Source organism: Pituophis catenifer, unplaced genomic scaffold (assembly GCF_029215685.1).
Source record: "Pituophis catenifer annectens isolate HBS135680 unplaced genomic scaffold, rPitCat1.0.hap2 SCAF_1, whole genome shotgun sequence".
In the NCBI taxonomy this organism is placed as follows: Eukaryota; Metazoa; Chordata; class Lepidosauria; order Squamata; family Colubridae; genus Pituophis; species Pituophis catenifer.
The window spans coordinates 3,325,838-3,345,693 of NW_027256881.1; the positions used below are offsets into that span (position 1 = coordinate 3,325,838).

The 19,856-nt window shown below is 42.6% G+C and overlaps 1 protein-coding gene across 3 annotated transcripts in view; it reads right to left on the reverse strand.

Annotated features, from left to right (window-relative positions):
• Positions 1-5,491: 5,491 nt before the first annotated feature.
• The window catches only part of VMP1 (vacuole membrane protein 1), a 155,485-nt gene continuing 141,120 nt past the window's right edge, over positions 5,492-19,856 (reverse strand). For all 3 annotated transcript variants that reach the window (XM_070932001.1, XM_070932003.1, XM_070932002.1), the window contains exons 11-12: positions 7,817-7,916; positions 5,492-5,749 (exon numbers count right to left, since the gene is read on the reverse strand). In XM_070932001.1, coding sequence (XP_070788102.1) covers positions 5,606-5,749; positions 7,817-7,916 — 244 coding nt within the window. In that variant the 3' untranslated portion in view covers positions 5,492-5,605. The remainder of the gene's footprint in view (positions 5,750-7,816; positions 7,917-19,856) is intronic.

A 19,856-nucleotide genomic window follows, 5' to 3' on the forward strand; every position in this document is an offset into this window, starting at 1 on the left:
TGGACCGAGCTGGCTCTCCGTTCCACCCACCTAGGCATTCTCAAGTCAGCAGAGAAATAAACTCAGGTTCCCTCCCCCAAATATCTAACCATTAAGCCCAGAGGTCAGCTACTTCTGGTCCGAGCATGAAAGTTGGTTGCTTGCGTAAGGGGAAATTTGAAAATTGCAGAAGTGGCTTCCGATGCGCGTTGGGCGAGTTTCAAAAACGTATTAAAAATGAAACCCTTTCGGGTCTCTTCGCAAGCAACTGCCTTTTGTCCAATTTCTCATTGCCATTTCTTTTGCTTGGTTTCCTGGAAGTCGGGACTGAGATTTGTAAAAGCCTTTTTTTGTACACCGAGAACCGGTTCGTTTCTAAGTCGAGTAACAAGAAGTTCTGAAGTTGGAAGAGGCCTTGAGGTCCTCCAGATTAACCCTGCTCAGGGCAGAAATGTCCAAATACACGGTCCACTCAGTCTCTGCTTGGGAGACTTCCAGAGGAGGATAACTTGGCCCTTCTTGGGGTCCCTGATTCTACTATTCTGGTATTTGAGGGGCTGTCAGAGAGAAGAGGGGGGTCATACTATTCTCCAAAGCAGGGGTCTCCAACCTTGGCAACTTTAAGACTTGTGGACTTCAACTCCCAGAGTTCCTCAGCCAGCTTTGCTGAATTCTGAATTCTGGGAGTTGAAGTCCACAAGTCTTAAAAGTTGCCAAGGTTGGAGACCCCTGCTCCAAAGCACCAGAGGGTAGGACAAGAAGGGTGGAAGCTTATCAAAATGAGAACCAACCCAGAATTAAGAAGAAATTTCTGGACAGTGAGAACAATTTTGCAATAGTGGCCAACAGTGGGAACCATTAATCAGTGGGACAGTTTTCCCTCCAAAAATTGTAGCTGCTCCGTCACTGGAGGTTTTCAAAAAGAGATGATGTAATGTATCCTGCCATGAAAAGGGGGGGTTAGACTAGAAGACCTCCAGGGTCCCTTCCAGGCCCTAGGATTCTATGTTCTGTCAACTCATTCTTTGTCCCAGAACATTTTTTCCCCTCAGAAATCTATCAGAATCTGCTTCCTTGTAGGTGAAGACCACAATTTGTCATTGGAACAAAGGGGAAAAAACCCCAATTATCATGGTTTTTAATCGCCCTTCCAAGTTTGCCGAGGACTCATCCAAGGAAAATAAATTGGATAAAGAACTTCTGGCAATCTGGAAACCATCTTTCCATCGTTGGCAGCCTAAAATTGACTTTGCCCTTTTTTGCCCTACAGTACAGGGCTGGCTGGTGTCAATGAACTCTTGTTTTAATGATTTTTTTTTTCACCAGTAGCACTCCGTGTTCTTTTATCTGTGTGCTAATCACTGTAATTTACAGAAGTGAGCCCTTAAAAATGAGATAACTGCAAAAAACCGATACATAGAGTAGCGTGAATGACCGAACAGAAGACTCAGAGAGAGTGAGAAATTCTTAAGACGGAATCAGAATACTTTGGAAATAAGTTACTTCGTTACCACAAATGTGCAATTTATTTTGTTTTATTTGATCCACCAGCAAAGGCATTTTTTTATTTGCATGATGATAAAGTTCTACAGATCGTCTACATTTTTGCTGAGTCACCCAGAAGCATTCTACTTCTTCATCCCGTGTATTCTGGCTCATTTAATTGGAAAGAGGCACATCGACCAGCATAGAAAAGCAGTAAAAACCCAACACTCACAGGGAAAACTATCTCTATAAATACAGATATAGCTACCCACAAACATCAAATTGTTCCAAGGTTGATTGGAGTGAATTGTTTTTTTAAGACGGCGGTACTCTAAATCATCACTTCTGTACTTTTTAAAGTACGGGGGTGCAGGTTGATACAATTGGGAAAACGAAGATGGATAGCTAATAATAAAAATTATTAGCTATTCCTCTTCCCGTCAGCCACAGCTTCATGTGGTTTTGTTCCAAGATGGTATTGGCTTGTGCTGTACACTTCTTACCCAACACCCTCTGCTCTTCACAATCTCCATCATCCACAGCCAGCATGGCATTTCCAGAACCATAAATCAGGGCGGTAAACATTTACTTTCAGCAATTAATAAGCAGTCTGGAAGAAAATGCAAACCATTTCTGAACTTCCAGTGTCTATTCGGTTAAGTATTCTGCTACTTGGCCTTTAATGAAAAATCTTTTATGGGCCACAGATACTTCGGCATTTAACAAAAAATGAAAATATGTCAGAAACTGATGGCTCAAGGCAATCCAGGCAGATTAAAGAAAGAGTGAGCAAACTTGAGAATGGAAGAAGTTTTAAATTTGGGGAGTATGACATGTACTTATAGCGTGGATTCAAGTGTTGTTTCCTACTTTTACATCCTATTTTTTACAATTGTGTATGCACAATTCTTCAAAAGACTGTTGGGTTTTGGCTGAGTAGGAAAAACAGAAGATCCACGGCTACTTTTAACATATACAGGTTAGTCCTCAACTTACAACCATTTGTTTAGTGACCACTGGACATTACAACAGCACTGAACAAAAGGATTTATGACACAACCACTGTAGTATCCCCATCCCCTGTGATCAAAATTTAGACACTTTGGCAAACTGTCTCATATTTATGACGGTTGCCGTGTCTTGAGGTCCTGTGATCCCCTTTTGCGACCTTCTAAAAAGCCAAAGTCAACAGGGAAGCCAGATTCATTTAACAACTGTGGTGACTAATTTAACAGCGGCAGCGATTCATTTAACAATGGTGACGAGAAAGGTCATCAAACGGGGGCCAAACTCACTTAACAACTGTCTTGCTTAGCAATGGGGAGTTTTGGGCTCAATTGTGGTTGTAAGCTGAGGACTACCTGTACTGATATTGTGGGTTTGTAGGCTGAAGGGCTTACGGTAGTGTATAGTCTCAAACTAAAGAGGGTGGACTTCAACTCCCAGAATTCTTCCCTGGCTGGCTGGGGAATTCTGGGAGTTGAAGTCCACCCATCTTCAAGCTGCCAAGGTTGAGAAACACTGTTCTATGGGAAGGCCAGATCAAAAGTTGGAGGACTGAAATTCTTCCAGGGGTTTACTAGACCTGGGGTCTCCAACCTTGGTGACTTTAAGCCAGGCGGACTTCAACTCCCAGAATTCCCCAGCCAGGAATTCTGGGAGTTGAAGTCCGCCAGGCTTAAAGTTGCCAAGGTTGGAGATCCTTGTACTAGAGTGTAGAGCTGGCTTGCATGAAAATCCTTCTGGTGCAGAAAAACTGCTTTCCTTCTCAAACCTGCCTGAATTCTCAAGCCAAGATGGATGACCATGAAATGCTGTGAAACCCTTTTTTTCCCTTTTCTATGGTTTCATCTGAAGACCCTGCATTGCTCAGGAAATCTTGCAAAGGGTAGAGAGAGGAAGTGAGACGGTCCCAAGCACCATTTTGCATAGCTGAGAGAAGTTTGAAGGAATCCGGATTTAATTTACTGACAAATGTCTCCTCCAGCCCCTAAATACTACTGGACGTCCTTTTTTTCCTGCTCAACCGTGTCTGAGGACATCTTATTCCATCCCACCGTCTTTCGCCCTCTGGAAACATACCTGCCGAAAAGACCTCCAGTGACATGGCTCCCAATGTATCTCAAGACGGCCAACCTGAAGGGCAATCGAGGGTTTGAGATATCCAAGGATGTCCACTTCTTTTTTTTAAAAAAAAATGTCAAGGCAGCCCCCGCAGGCTGGACAAACAGGTTGGAGATGATGGATGGATGGATGGATGGATGGACACAGTCGAGATGAAAGATACCAAAATGTCAGACAGCCTACCGACTGTTGTTGCCATGACATCCAACAGTCAACATCAGTCTGATAAGCTATCCGACAGAAAGGTACGCGCCAAGGAGGTGTCACAATGCTAGACAGGAAGGCAGACGGGAGGGTGGGGGAGGGGCACACAAGTGGGAGAAGGTGGGAGACATACTACTCGCTTGAACAAAACAGGGGACAATCTGCCAGAAACCCAACTGGTCTGATGACCACACATAAGGCAACGTAAAATAGAATTGGGCGAGAGCAAAAATCAACTGACTTCTGATGAGCCAAAGCTAAGAACCCCCTTAGAAAGAAAAATGGAATTTCTACCAGGCACTACCGTCAGGTCCATTTCTGTCCCGCCAAACCTCTGAAGATGTTCTTCAGCAAACAAGAGGTTCTTCAGATGTTCTACACGTTAGAGCAGGTGACTTGTCTTAAAGACAGGAGGGGAAAGTTACGACGCCGATAAAAAGGAGGCGTCGCCTCACATCACCCTGCCAGGAATCTTTCTCCATGCATCAGGAACCCAGATGCCCAAACAGGCCCAACCATCTTTGGAAATGAAGATCACCTCCTTTTCAGGAACACAGGAAGTGTCCTCCTTTGAATTAGTGGTCCTTTAGATGCAGGCCGTCCTCTCCAAACTTCCTGAGGTGCAAGCACTCAAAACGAAGCAAAGGAACTGTTTTATAACCAAAGCCTTTCCTCCTCCCCCCCCCACTTTTTAACAAAAAGAGGCACCGTGAAGCTGTCTTTGAATGTTGTTTATTCCAGTTAACCTTTCCTGCACCTTACAAACCAACTTCCTGGTGGCATTTCCTTAAACAGCGCTCTGGAAACACTGCGAGAGTTAACCATTTTTTTGTAAAATCCAACACAAGGATAACTCCAGGTATCGGGGCTACCGGGTCAGTTAAATAAATAAAAATAACTGAACAGCGTCGAAAAAGAAATTAAAAAAAAAAAATCCCACCCTGTCTAGTTCCTTGATCTGAGCAAAGAGTTCTCGGGGGAGAAAATCCAAGAAGCGAGAACTCTCAAAGGATCAGAGCAAGCATTCGTCCACAACAGGGTGAGGGTTGTTGAAAGATTGTGCAAAGGAACTAAAATAAAAAATAGGGAGGGGAGGGGAGGATTTAACCGGAACACACAGACACAAAAAAAAAAGGGGGGGGGGGAAGAACTGAGGACAGTTTTAAAAGACCCAAACGGGGAAGTCTGGAATGATCTGAGAGGGTGTTGATTTAATGCCCTTCTAAACAGGCCCAAGGAAAAAGAAAAATGAAGAGCTCTCCCCACCCTTTCCGTGAACACGGACATGGGGGAATTTCCAGATGTTCGTCAGAAGGGCCACGCCCGCTGCTTGTAAATCTTAAGATCAGTCAGGTTATAGATGAAGATGGTTTGCACCCATCGGGGAGACACTGAACTTTAAATGTCATGGATGGACAGTAGCCCTAAAAAGTTCTGGAAGGCCGGGATCTTTTCTTTAAAAATGAGGGGGGGGGGGAAAGCAAGAGGGGAGGGGGGAAAAAACCCCACCCCAACCCAGCCATGGAGTGAATTTGGAAGGGGAGGAAAGCACCTATGTTAAAACAAATTAATTAATTTACATTGAAACAAGGGTGCATCCGTTACCTTTAACGTAGAGATGGTGGCCCGTGGGAACCATGACTAATGGGAGAGTTACTTAAACCAAAGAGACCACCCTTACCCTCCCCCCCCACCCTTCATAACCCTGTCCCTCCTTTGCAAATGATGATGATTATTATTATTAAATGCAAGGCTGGTTATTCCAGTGGAAGCTGGGGGGAAATCCATCCATCCCTCCCTTTCCTGATCCAGCTCATTTCGCTTTCCTCTCGGAGTTCGTGCGTTGCTGGAGACGCTTGTCGTAACTTTGGGCCATGGAGTTAATAATGGACAAGACAAAATAGCACACCATAATTATAACCAATTTCTCAAACGTCCAGGAGAGCCAGTTTTCACCCTGCAGAAAAAGAGGACAAGAGGAAGGAAGAGAGAGAGAGAGAGAGAGAAAAGAATATTAGGGTCATGCGTGCTACAAAAATATGGGTCGTCCTCAACTTACGACCACAATTGAGCCCAACATTTCTGTCGCTACGCGAGACGTTTTATGGAGTGAATTTTGTCCCATTTTACGAACTTTCGCTGCAGTGAAATTGCTGAATCACTGCAGTGGTGAAATAAGCGGCACGGTTAAGTCAATTTGGCTTCCCCACCAACTTTCTTGCCACAGTTGTTAAGCGAATCACTGCTGTGGTGAAATAAGTGGCACGGTTGTTAAGCGAATCCGTCTTCCCCCATTGACTTTGCTTGTCGGAAGGTCACAAAAGGGGATCACGGGACACACTGCAACCGTCATAAATATGAGTCAGTTGCCAAGCGTCTGAATTTGGATCACCTGGCCACGGGGTGAAAAATGGTCTTAAGTCACGCTTCTCAGTGCCGTGGTAGCTTTGAACGGTTACTAAATTAGCTGTTGTAAGTCAAGGACTATCTTGAGTTGTAGGCTGATGGGAGGTAGACGGCTTCTACCACTTTCTAACCTAGGTTTGTTGGGCAGCAAAGCGAGGTTGCGAAGCTCTTCGGGGTGGCTGAGTCCATGTTCCCTCCCGGAGCCGCGCAGAAGATTCCGGGTTCAACAGAAACTCCCGTTACAAGGCTTGGTTGGGTGGTAGAACTTTTTAGCAATAACAGGCAACGCAGGAGGCAGATGACCGGTGACCAGTTCTATTACTGGAAAGAATTAAGTGGCCTTTCGTGGGAAGATGAGTAATATGTGGGTCAGCATCCTTCCAGGAAGTTACTCTGGCCTACTCAGTTTCTCAAGAATAACGTGGGAGTTATCAGAAAGTGTCTCACACACACAAGACTGAATAATTTATCCAGACAGTAAAACTGCTTCTATAATTGATCAATGACTAAGTCTGCATAAGAAGGACTGGGGTGTGTGTGACATGATAGTAGTCTTCCAATATTTGAGGGGTTGCCACAAAGAAGAGGGGGTCAAGCTATTCTCCAAAGCACCTGAGGGCAGGACAAGAAGCAACGGGTGGAAACTCATCAAGGAGAGAAGCAACTTAGAACTGAGGAAAAATTTCCTGACAGTGAGAACGATTAACCAGTGGAACAGCTTGCCACCAGAAGTTGTGAATGCTCCAACACTGGAGGATTTTAAGAAGAGACTGGACAGCCATTTGTCTGAAATGCTATAGGGCAGGGGTCTCCAACCTTGGCGACTTTAAGACTTGTGGACTTTGACTCCCAGCTTTGCTGGCTGAGGAACTCTGGGAGTTGAAGTCCACAAGTCTTAAAGTTGCCAAGGTTGGAGACCCCTGATATAGGGTATCCTGCCTAATTAGGGGGTTGGACTAGAAGACCTCCAAGGTCCCTTCCATTATTCTATTCTAGATGACAGGAGTTGCTGAAAAACTGACATGGTTCTTATTCCCTCTTGGGTGAAAGTCCCAGTTTGAGGACAGCCTGCCGTTCTGCTCCGTCCCCTCAGGCACCAATTTAATAAAATTGGACTCGGAGAGTTAGCGTCGGTCATCCGAAGGGGGAATAAAAACGGGAGAGATTTGGGAGGAAAGCTTATCAACTCCAAGGTTTCCCTTCGAGACGCGGGAGGGCGGGGGTGAGCAGCGAACGGAAAAAGTAAGAATGAAAATCACACTTTTCTATAGTTCTCGAAGACCGGTTCTCTTTTCCTCTCAAAGGCCAGAGCTTTCAGAAATGAATTAAGGTGAGACGGGCCAGGAAGGAAGAAATACGGAAAGACTCTTCAGCCAAACTAATACATGGCTAAAGAATCTTCCCGGGATTGAAATTACAGATTATTTTATCTAGCGATGTCTCAATTTTTATTCACGATATTCTCGATGCAGTCAATTTCTTAAACCCGCTTTAGCTAGTTGCTTCCTATTCAGAGGTTTTTTTTTGCTATTTTCCTTAATGCCAGCAAAAAAGGGGGATGGGAGAAAAATGTGACCCAAAAGACATTTAGAAAAGGAAACAAGGTGAGATTTCTTACCTGTGGGGTCTCGTTGGCTCTGCTGTGCAGCTTGATCCGCTGAGCTTCCAAATGTTCTTGAAAAGGTTTTTGCAGTGATGCCCCGATGCCGGGCACGGAGCTATGGGTGAGTCGGAAGGCCACCCAATTTGCGAGCGAGGGCAGGCATTTGGGGAAGGGGGAGACGAGGAAGAGAAGGGGGGGAGGAAAAAGAGAGAGAAACATGATTGGAGGAGGAACTTACCCAATGAAAGCTAAAAAGGGAGAAACATCAGCCCTTGCTGAAGGGAAGGAGATGGCTCGGAAGACAGAAAAGAGCAGGGGGGGGTCTCCTCCAGCTGGTGTCAAAAATAAAATTAAGGGGGAAAATTAAAAAAAAAAAAAGAAGAAGAAAGAAAACAAGCCAAGAAAAGAAAGTCAAAAAAGATGGAGGAAAAAAATTGCTTTGGCAAGTTGAGCTTAAAAAACCCAGCTGGGCGCAGAGAGGAAAAGTCTGAAGCTGCAGGCTGGAACTTCCTGATGTGGGGCAGCCCCCTTGGCCAGGCTGGTGCCGGTTGGCATTGGGTGACTTCAGAAAAGTCCCCACCATTTATCACCCAGGCAGGGTTCCTGTAAGAACTGGTTTGAACCGATCAGCGAGGAAATGACTTGGCTGGTGTCAGTCGCCCCGTTTAAAACAGAAACTGCCCGCCTCCCTCTGGTGACCAGTCCAAAGGAGGCGGGACTGGCCCAAACCAAGTCCTTATTAGGACAACTCCTGCGTCATCCCTCCCTCCCCACAACACCCCATGCCCCCAGGGCCTTATCCCGAAAAGAATGCATTCCCCAGCTGCAGGAAAGGTACCTCCCATCAAAAGTCAGGCAATGAAAAAAAGAAAGAAAAAGAAAAGGAAGAAAGCGATAAAAAAAAATGAGAAAGAAAGAGAAAGAAGAAAGAAAAAAGAGAAAGAGATAGAGACAGAGAGAGAAAGTGAGAAAAAATGAAAAAGAGAAAGAGAAAGGAAAAAGAAACTAAAAGAAAGAGAAAGAGACAGAGAGAGAGAGAAAGGAAGGAAGGAAGAATAAAAGAAAGAGAAAGAGACAGAAAGAGAGAGAAAGGAAGGAAGGAATAAAAGAGAGAGGAAAAGAAAGAGAGATAGAAAGAGAGAAAGACTAAAAGAGAAAGAAAGAAAGAAAAAGAGACAGAGAGAAAGGAAGGAAGAATAAAAGAGAAAGAAAGAGAAAGAGAAAGAGACAGATAGAGAGAAAGAGAGACAGAAAGAGAGAAAGGAAGGAAGAATAAAAGAAAGAGAGGAAGGAAGAGAAAGAGAGAAAGGAAGGAAGGAAGAATAAAAGAAAAAGAAAAAGAAAGAGACAGATAGGAAGGAAGAAAGAGACAGAGAAAGAAAGAAAAAGAAAGAAAGAAAGAAAGAAAAAAAAAGAAAAAAGAAAGAGAAAGGTTGATTTAGTAACAAAGAATCTTGGCTTCTGAATTGTGCCGCAGTGTTTCCTGGCTGGCTAAGGCTGCAGAGGAACTGGGTGCTGATTACAACGTTTCCTTAAGACAGAAAGAAATGCTGGTTTGGCACAAATGAGAGGGGTGGGCTTGGGGGAAAAGTCAGGCTGAGAGCTGCCTTCTTTCCGGAGCTAAGGAAAAGCTTGAATCCACTTTGGAAGCCCCCCACCCCCACTCCCACAAGTGATCCCTGACACCCTCTGGAAGGATGATGAGTGGGGTGGGGGTGGGGGAGCGTTTTCCTCTACTAGCGTATTCAGCTCCCTGCCACGCCCAAGCCAGGATCAGGCCAAAGCAGGTATCATTCTGGGTCTGTGACTCCCTCCCCTCCCAAAGGGAAGAAAAGGGTCCCTCCAGCAGCATGGACAATGTGCCCTTGAAGGTGCTGGAGAAAAATGGGGGAGGGGGGATCAGAGATGGAAAGGACTGGCTGGGGATGAAGAAAGGGAAAAAGGGAGGGAGGGAGGGGGGGGGAGAGAGAGAGAGAGAGAGAGAAAGAAACAAAGGAAGAAAGAGAACATAAGAAATAGAAAGAAAGAACGAAAGAAAGGGGAGAGAAAAATGTAAGAGAAAGAAAGAAAGAAAGAGACAGAGAGAAAAAGAGAAAGAAAAAGAAAGAACATAAGAGATAGAAAGGAAGAAAGAGAAAAAGAAAGAGATGGAGAGAAAAAGAGAAGGAAAGAGAAACAAAGGGAAGAAAGGAAGGAAGGAAGGAAAGAGAAAGACAGAGAAACAAAGGAAAGAAGGAAAGAGAAAGAAAGAAAAAGAAAGAAAGGAAGGAAGGAAGGAAGGAAGGAAGGTGATTGATTTTACAAAGAATCTTGGCCTTTGAACCTGTCATCCAACACATTTGGAAGAGGCAATAACGCCAGTGAAAACCAAAAATTGGGATCTCAGAAATCTGATTCCTTGCTCGGACACAGCAATTGCACTCGAGAAGGCCTGGCTGATTCCAACTCGATCTCCTGAATCTCACGGGGGTCTCCATTGGGTCCCCCCTGCCCTAAACATAGCACTTTGGGGGGGTGGGGATTGCCGAAAGCCTAAAAGGGGGATTTGTGGGGCAGGGAAATAATTTCCAACCACTCGTCTTCTCAGGAATGGACAAAGTATTAAACAAATGTTCTCCATGAAATTAAATTATGGCTTCCTCTGTGATTTGCTTTGGACACTAAAATCAGCAGCATAATAAATAAATTCACAACATTCTTTTGTCCAACGTGCATCGAGGTCTGAACAGCGCATGTGCGCACTAAATCAACAGAAAACCAAAAGAGTGAACAAGCCTGAACAATTTTGCAATTATTTCTTATACAAGTAGTCCTCAATTTACAACAGTTCATTTAGTGACAGTTCGAAGTTACAAAGGCACTGAAAAAAGTGACTTAGGACCAGTTTTTCACACGACCGTCACAGCATCCCTGTGGTCACATGATCAAAATTCGGATGCTTGGCCACTGGTTCATATTATGACGGTTGCAGTGTCCCTGGGTCATATGATTCCCCTTTTGCGGCCTTCTGACAAGCAAAGCCAATGCCGCCAGAGTCATTTAAAATCCGTGTTACTAGCAACTGCAGTGATTCACTTAACGACTCTGGCAAGGGAAGGCCGCAAAATGGGCAGAATTCAACTTAACAAATGTCTCACTTAACAACAGAAATTTTGGGCTGAATTGAAGTTGTAATTTAAGGACTACTGTTTTTTTTTTTAAAAAAAAAACATAACCAAGGTTAGGCTTTCTTGGAGATTTAGATTTTTTGGATGGGGAAGAAATCGGTTTTGTTCATTTCGATATGTATGATATCCTCACTCTTTTAAGAAGATACGCAGATTAAAAAGCATCTTTCTGGCTTCCAAAAATTCAGTTCTTTTACTTGACTGGAAAATTTTAAGACCACGAACGTGTCCTAACATGGTATATGTATCCATCCCAAAACCTGCCTCCAATTTCTCCTTGAAAAACCCTAACCCTGAAAAAATAAAACGTGACAATATAGCGAATAGTTTTATTTTTTAAAAGTGATCCTTGCTGAGAAAATTAGAGACCCATCCCCAAATATTTATAGCACAGGTTTTCTTCGACAGGATCATTTCAAAAACGGCAGAAGGATCATAAAAAAGAAGAGTGATATCGCATTACGAAAATCTCTCACCTGATAGACACCCTTCCCTCCCTAAAAATTAAGAACTCATCATCCTTCTGGTATGAGTCTCCCCAATGCCTTGCCTGGCCAACCGAGTCATCTTTTACAGACCAATCTGCATTTCAGTAAAGATGACACAGAAGCCCGACCAGGGAAAACTCTTCAAACTTTCAAAAACAGTCAGCAGATCTTAGATAAGAAACGCCCAGACTATGAGTATTAAGTGAGTAGCCGAATACTATTCATCTCTGTAAGGGCTTAAACCCATTTGCTATTGAAATTTAACTGCAGAATAAAGTCCAACCAATATTCAAGATCGGGGTAAGGCTTGTTTCTTATGCATCAACCATTCACTTTTTTTTATTATTTATTTTCTCTTTTTTATAACTCTCTTTCTGGTAATCGAACATGCCATAAAACAATATTTCAAATCAGCCGACCGGTACAAGGGTTTTAATAAGTTATGCCGTGGACCTTGAAGGAATGCTTATGTATTTATTCAACCCTGCTAACTACTGAAAAGTTTGCTATTTTTAACATCCAAAGGGGAAAAATAAAAACAGCTTTAAATAATGTTAAAAGAGTTGTAGTTTTCCCTTCTCAATTGGGTGGTTTTTATTTCCGGCCGCTGATGCTAATTGTGGATTATTAATTAAGGGAAAAAGCTTTCGATACCTGTTTCTCATGTGTGGAATGATGTTTCAGAACATGCAAACAGGTACATAGATAATTGTGTTTCTCTTATGTAGTGAAAGGAAAATTAAAAAACACATTTCTGATCTTGAAAAAGAAAGTTTTACAAAGGCAGAAAATGGAACTTTTTAAATGCTGCGTTCCCTTGAAAGGATGACTACCGAGGGGAAAAATATTTCAAAAGGACTGCATATTAATTTAATTTATATAATGCTATAGCTGGGCAAGATTTTTTTTTTTGGTAGATCACAGATTGTCTAAAAGCAGCAGTCCTTTAGGCATGATTCTCCATTAATTAACTATTTGATTAACCATTTTTAAACAGATGCTTAAATGATTTTAATTAACCATTTTTAATTAACCACCAAGAATTGAACATCAACGTGTGCTGCTGTGCGTTCTTATTTAAAAAAGAAGTTCCAGTTTTCCAGTGGCTTTTCAAAATTAGATATATAAAAATATGGGGGGGGGGGGTTTTGAAGCAATTTTTGGAATGAAGTTTTAACCAAACGGCAATATGGTTTTTGACTTCACTTCTGAAGCTATCAACCACCCTCCCAAGACAAATGATTCTCAACTTTTGCTAATTTTCCAGCTTAAGAAGGTAAGATGTTTTCCTAGAAATGAGGATCCAGGAGACGCGAATTACAAATCCTTTATCTGATTTACAGATACAGGGTCTAAAAAAAGCTTCCACCCTGAGAATTTTTTTTTTTTTGCATCTTATTGAAATTTTTCATTTTTACAATCTATATCTTGGCTTTTGGTCCTTAGGACATTTTTGTTAACAACCTTGGAAATGATATAGTAAGTTCTCCTTTTTTTTCTGAACTTACACACTTCCTTTAATTATGCAGAGCCCAGTTAAAGAATTAAATGCATAATTGCATATCTATTGGTTAGACATAGCTGAAGAGGTGAAAATTATGCGACTGCTTAACAAAGTCCTCCAAATTTCTTTCCAATTTCAAAAGAAGGCGATTACGATATAAATAAGAGAAGAAAATTGGCATATATCAATTGCATTGGTGGCATATATTTCCACAGATATTTTCGAGTAAAATATTTGTGCATAGAAAATAACGTTCAGATATTAGAAATCACTTTGGTGTTGAGAATAAGCAGTTCAGGGGAAGTGCAGGAAAATATACCTGCACTCAACTGAAAAATAAGTTTTATTTAATTCAAGGACTTATTCTAAGACAAGTGGACAAAGCAAAAATGTACATAAAATTGGGTCCTCAAATCTACAGTTCTAAGGAAAAGCACAACTGTGATTCAACAGTTCGGGGGAAAACTTTTACATTTCAGCTCTCTATAATATTCTTAATAGCAAGAAATGGGGTTTAATTCTATAGAATGGAGGTATAATTGTACCAAATCACAATCCTTAACATTTGTATTGCAGATATAACACTGGATTTTATTTTCTGATCTTTTCTTGAAGTATAACTTAGGGACTATAAATGCAACCCAGATTTCAGATGCGTAAGTTGCTAAAATCAAAATAGCCTACTTATATCTTTTGGATTGTAATTTGTTGGAAATGCAATAATTTTAAAACATTCTTTGAATAGTGTAATATCTAATTGTAAAGACGGGCATACAAATAAATGCAAGTTTGCCCCCTTTTTTTGTACTTCTTTCATTTGTGCTTTAAGGACTAGTAAAATTGTAGTTTAAGGGGCATTCTTTTAAAATTGTACTTTTGAACTCTAAGAGTATGGTGATTAAATCTATGCTCCAATTAAAAACTGGTTTTCAAAAACATAAATCACAATAAAAACAACTTCCATACTCTCCTAAATCCTTTTATTTTCCATCACAAAGCTTTGTCACTGGGATGAATGCAGGATGCCACGTATTTTTTTCACTCTGTCCTTCGGGACCCCGTTTCTACCTTTGCACACAAAAAGGCTTAAGAATCTACATTTGAAAAATTGCGAGGGACACTTTCCAACCTTTGAAAAGAATGGCCCGTTTCACTTTCACCAAGGACACAACTCTTTCGAAAGGAAAACTATTTTCAAGTCCCAGTCAACCTGTTCTTTACCAATGGTTGTGTATGTACACATTTCAATTTCTCTCCCGGAGATCGGGAGGAATCGAAGCCTTCTCTGCTTCTGAAAGCAAAATGTCATAAATCATTATCGTATTATTTATTTGCTGGTATTCATTCATTCAAGCTCAAGGCTCTGCATTTCCTCACCAACATTTTTCTTTAAAAAAAAACAAAAACATCCTGCCTTAATTATTTATATGTATCAGTGGTGGGTTGCCCCTGGTTCGCACCGGTTCTATAGAACCGATAGTAAAACTGGCAGGAGGCTCCGCCCACCGACCCCACCAAAACGCTTCTACGCATGCGCAGAAGCTTCTGCCCAATCGCAGAAGAGTGTGCGGACCCGCTGCGAACCGGTAGTAAAAGTAAGTAGAACTCACCCCTTATATATATATAAGGGGTGTATACACACACACACACAAACTATTCTAAAAATACGAGTTCCAGGTATATTAGTAAAAAAAGAAGCAGACATACTGCGAACTCCGGAACTTAAGATTTTAAAATTTTAAAAGAATTAAAATTTTATTTTACTAAGCTTTCGTCAGCCATCTGACGATATATATATATATATATATATATGTATGTATGTATGTATGTATGTATGTATGTGTGTGTGTGTGTGTGTGTGTGTGTGTGTGTGTGTGTGTGTGTATATATATATATATATATATATATATATATATATATATATATATATATATGTAGGTCTTTGGTTATTCGGGTCTTCTCCCACGTAAAATTGGAAGTGTCTTGGCGACGTTTCGACGAAGACTCATTTGTCATCTTCAGGCTGGTGTTTTCGGCTTCGTGCTTCTAGGAGCAATTGCTCCTAAAACATTGCTCCTAGAAGCACGAAACCAAAAACACCAGCCTGAAGATGACGAATGAGACTTCGTCGAAACGTTGCCAAGACACCTCCAATTTTACGCGGGAGAAAACCCGAATAACCAAAGACCTACATACAAACACCCGCGAAAACCTCAGAAAACAAATATATATATATATAAGAGAAACATAATTTCTCTTCTTATTTTCCTCACGACAACAAAACAGCAAGGTAGGCTACAGATAAAAAAAAGTTGCCCAGTGTGCCCCTCCTGTTCGAATTGGTATTCATCTCCGCAAACAAGAATAAAATCTTCCCTTTTTACTCCACACTCCACCAACAAGCAATTTTCTTCCATGTACTCTCTGCTTGGATGGTTAGTTAAGAGATTATTAAACATTTGGGACACAAAGTCACGCTAAATGATGTTTGCCCCACGTCCACTGCCTTTCGGTGATCCGAGTGCCAGCCGTCTCAAGAACCCTCATATTTTTCACGCCGCAAAAAAAGCCCAGGTAAGAACCTCCGCAGAGCTCAAATAAAAAATAAATAAATCCGTAATTCCACGTGAGGTTTGGTCTCTAAAGAGATGAATGGCAATTGTGCTAACGTGTGATTTGCAGGGTTTGGGCTAAAACTCACAAAACCCTGAGTGCTTCTCTATTAAGCAACTGGGTTGGTTTTTTAGGAGAACACCTCACAGGGTTAATAATCAGCCGATCTCCTTGTCTTAGTCAGAGGCGAACTCCAGGTTGTTCAACAGCAAGGCTTTAAAAAACCCCGAGAACAGTTAAGCCTATTTGCAAGCTAGCGCGGCTCTGCCCTCTCGGGAACGCACCAATTCCCTTCTTTTTTCTGCTTCCCTTGCAAGGCATACTGTGCTTGGAGGCTTGATCAACGCGCTCAAGAAGGAGGTGTGGGGCACATCACTTTTCCTGCCTGTGTTAACGTCTCTTTCCGTTTACGTGTTACCTATCTACCTAACATCTATCTAATCTGTTTATCTATCTAATCCATCTATCATGTACCTCTCTTTCTCTCTCTCCATCCATCCATTCTTTTTCTTTCTTTCTCTCTCTTTCTCCATCCATCCATCCTCTTCTCTCTCTCTCTTTCCATCCATCCATCCATCGATTCTCTTCTCTCTCCTCTCTCTCTCTCTCTTTCATTCCCCACTATCCTGTCAGAGCTGAGGAAGCTTCTTGGATAAGAAGTGAAAAATCTTCAAAAGGAAAAAAAGAAAAAAAGTCCAGTTGCCTCCTCTGCTCCATCATCCCCCTTTTAAGTCGGGGCTCAGGAGCCCCCATTACCTATAAATAAGGAAGCATTTAAAGAAAAACAATGAAAGGAATACATTATCGCTCTTTCCATATTCCGGACAGAGGAAATGGAGGCACAGATAGTCCTTGACTTACATCAGTAATTAAGCCCACACTTTTGGTCGTAAGTTGTGAAGGTCACAAGCAGATCACCATGTGGCTGCCCCTGATTTTACAAACTTTTTTTTTTTTTTTTTGCAGTGGCCATTAAGTGAATGCTGGAGTTCTTAAGCGAATCCATTGCTTGCTATGGGGCATTTTTTCCCCCTCAGGAACCTGAAGAGAGACTGAACACATTTAGCTCTCTTTCCAAACAGATTTAAATGTGTCTATAAGGATCCCTGACAAGAGCTGAGCCACAGATGCATCAGAAGGCCAATATTATGACCCCTCTATCTTATTCCAATGTTTGGGGGGGAGGGAGGTGTCCCACCTATAGGGGTTTTTTTCCTGCTAGGCAAAAAGAAATTAAAGTGTATTACAACGATAGAGAAAGTAGGCAAATGTGATCACGCAGAAAATTCTCCTCAGGGAGATTAATTGGTGTAGTAGGCCTAGAAATCAGGAGACAGTGAGTTCTAGTACTGCCTCTGAGGCATGAAAGCCAGCTGGGTGACTTTGGGCCAATCACTGGGAGACGGTGAACTCTAGTCCCAGCTTAGGGCATGAAAAAGCCAGGGCCCACACTCTCTCTTAGCCCAACCTGCCTCACAGGGTTGTTCGGTGGAAAATAGGGAGGAGGGAGGAATATTTGGTATGTTTCTTGCCTTGTGTTATTTATCAAGTAATAAAGATGGGATAAAAATTAGGAAGGAAGGAAGGAAGGAAGGAAGAAAGAAGGAAGGAAGAAAAAAAAGAAAGGAAGGAAGGAAAGAAAAAGACAGGAAAGAATGGAAAGAAAGAGAAGGGAGGGAGGGAGAAAGGAATTAAAGGAAAGGAAAGGAAAGGAAAGGAAAGGAAAGGAAAGGAAAAGAAAGAGGGAGGGAGACACACAGACAGGAAAGAAAGAGAAGGAAAGAGACAGGAAAGAATAAGAAGAAAGAGAAGAGAAAGAGAAAGGAATTAAAGGAAAAGAAAGGAAGGGAAGGAAGGAGGGAGAGAGGGAGGGAGATAGACAGGAAAGAAAGAGAAGGAAAGAGACAGGAAAGAAGGGTGGGAGAGAGAGAGAGAGAGAGAGAGAGAGAGAGAGAAAGGAATTAAAGGAAGGGAAGGAAGGGAGAAAGAAAACAAAGAGAAGGAAGGAAGGATTAGATCTTTCTTCTTTCTTTCTTCTTTCTTTTACTAGATTTATTAGATCTAATCATTTTTTTTTTCAAAAAATACTCCAAAAATGCACCAAAAAATTGATTTTCTGACTACTCTCAAGCAAGGGGCCATCATGTCTTGCATTGAGCATCTTGGAAGGAGACCAATAATTGTTGTTCAAGAAGAAAAGGCTGGTTTGGTCGGACGTGCCCATCGGACCCAACAAGACAATTTACGGTAGTTGTGCGAAGCTGGGCTTTGCCATCCAACTCTGCTTTCCCCCCATCACTTTTTTTCCCGCCGGCAGTTTCCAACTTGACTCTGCAAGCCATGTAGCCGGTTGTACGTTGCCCACCCTCGGGCCTAGGGGTTTTTCTGGGGGTTTTTCTGGGGAGGGGGGAAGCACATGAGAGCTGACCTCACAACCCTGAAGCTGTGTTCTTTGATAACTCCATGAGTCAGGTCTCCAGTCATCCACCTACCCGGAGACTCAGACAAGCGGTTCATTGAAACAGGTTGCCTCGGAGGAAGAAACGTAGCGGAGCAGAATGGCAGCTGAGCCCTTAACGCAGAGGATGTTATGCAAACTATACAATCGGGCTTTCCAAATAAGCATGTATTTAAGGGTGATTTCAGACTGAGTCACCGTTTTCGCCCTCTCTCAATGCACCCTTTTCAGTCCTAGAGCCTTTGGCGTCGAGTTTCAACCAGAAGAAAACGCAAACAGGAGTAGAACAAGCAAGGGTGTCTAAAAAAAATAAATAAATCTGGGTCTCCCGGTGGCCATCCAGTCGTCCTTTGCAGCTCAGGTATAGGGGAGCCCTATTTTAGAAGCGGATGGTGTTGGGAATGGCAGAGAGACCATTCTTTCACAGAGACTGTCCTTGGACCTCCTAACATTTTGGTGATTGACAAATCAACCAATCGTTTCACCAAACTAGACTGTTACAAGGAATCTATCAATCTATCAATTATCTCTTATCCATCCATCCATCCATCCATCCATCCATCCATCCATCCATCCATCCATCCAATCTAGCTCTTTCTCCATCCAGCCTTCTTTGTTCATCTACCCATCCAGTCATCCATCTGATCTCTCTCTCTCTCTCTCTCTCCATCCGCCCATCTGTCCATCCATCCGTCCATCTCTTTATCCATCCACCCAGTCTGCCAGCCTGTCTGCCTACCTATCTACGTATCCTAGCTCTACATCCATCCATCCACCCATCCATCCATCCATCCATCCATCCATCCATCCATCCATCCATCCATCCATCCATCCTTTATCTCTCTTATCAATCCACCCATCCATCCATCCATCCATCCATCCATCCATCCATCCAGTGGTTGGTGGGGGGGGGTATTATGTGACTGGATGGGCGTGGCCAACTTTTTTTTTTTACTTTTAAAAACATTTTTTCTACAACCTCTTCAGCCAAAGAGGTTGCTAAAAAAATGCTTTTAAAAGGCTCTGACGATCCCAGCTGAGTTGCCTGATCGTCAGAGGCTTCTTTTTCTTTTAAAAGCATTTTTTCTACAACCTCTTTGGCTAAAAATGTTTTTAAAAGTAAAAAAAAAAAAAAAGCCTCTGATGATCGCGCGGCTCAGCTGGGCATGGGGCGGGGGGGGGAGAGAGAGGGATTTTTGCTACTGGTTCTCCGAACCACCTGCCGCCATCGCTACCGGATTGGGCGATTTGGTCCGAACCGGGAGCATTTCACCCATCCATCCCTCTATCTCTGTCCCTCCCTCAGTACCAAAACCTCCACTCCCCTGCTGACAACAATTTGATGGGCTTATCACCCTGGGGTCCCCAGGCCTGTTGCCAGAACCATGTCTTCAGAGCCTTGTCAAAGAGTGTCAAAATGGGGGAGCAACCTTATCTCTGAAGGGATGATGTTCCACAGGGAGGGAGCCACCACAGAGAAGGCTCTTCTTCTCGGTCCCAGTAAAGGGACTCCTTTAGGAAAGAGGACCCGTAACATTCCTTGCCTCCCCACTCTGGTGGGTTGGGTCGATGTCACACAATCCTTCAAAATAACCTGGTTCCAAGCCATATCATGTATGGAATGGCGTGCAAGAATGACAACTGACATGTATGGGCTCTGAGATAATCTCAGTTGAAGCGAGACTGAACACAAGTAGAAGACAAGAACACTGCTAGGTCTGAGGGACACCAAGTTGGGTAGATGTTCCTCAAAGACAAAGACTTCTCAAGGAAGCAGGGAAAAGCAGAAATATTTAAGTCAATGTTTCTCAATCTTGGGGACCTT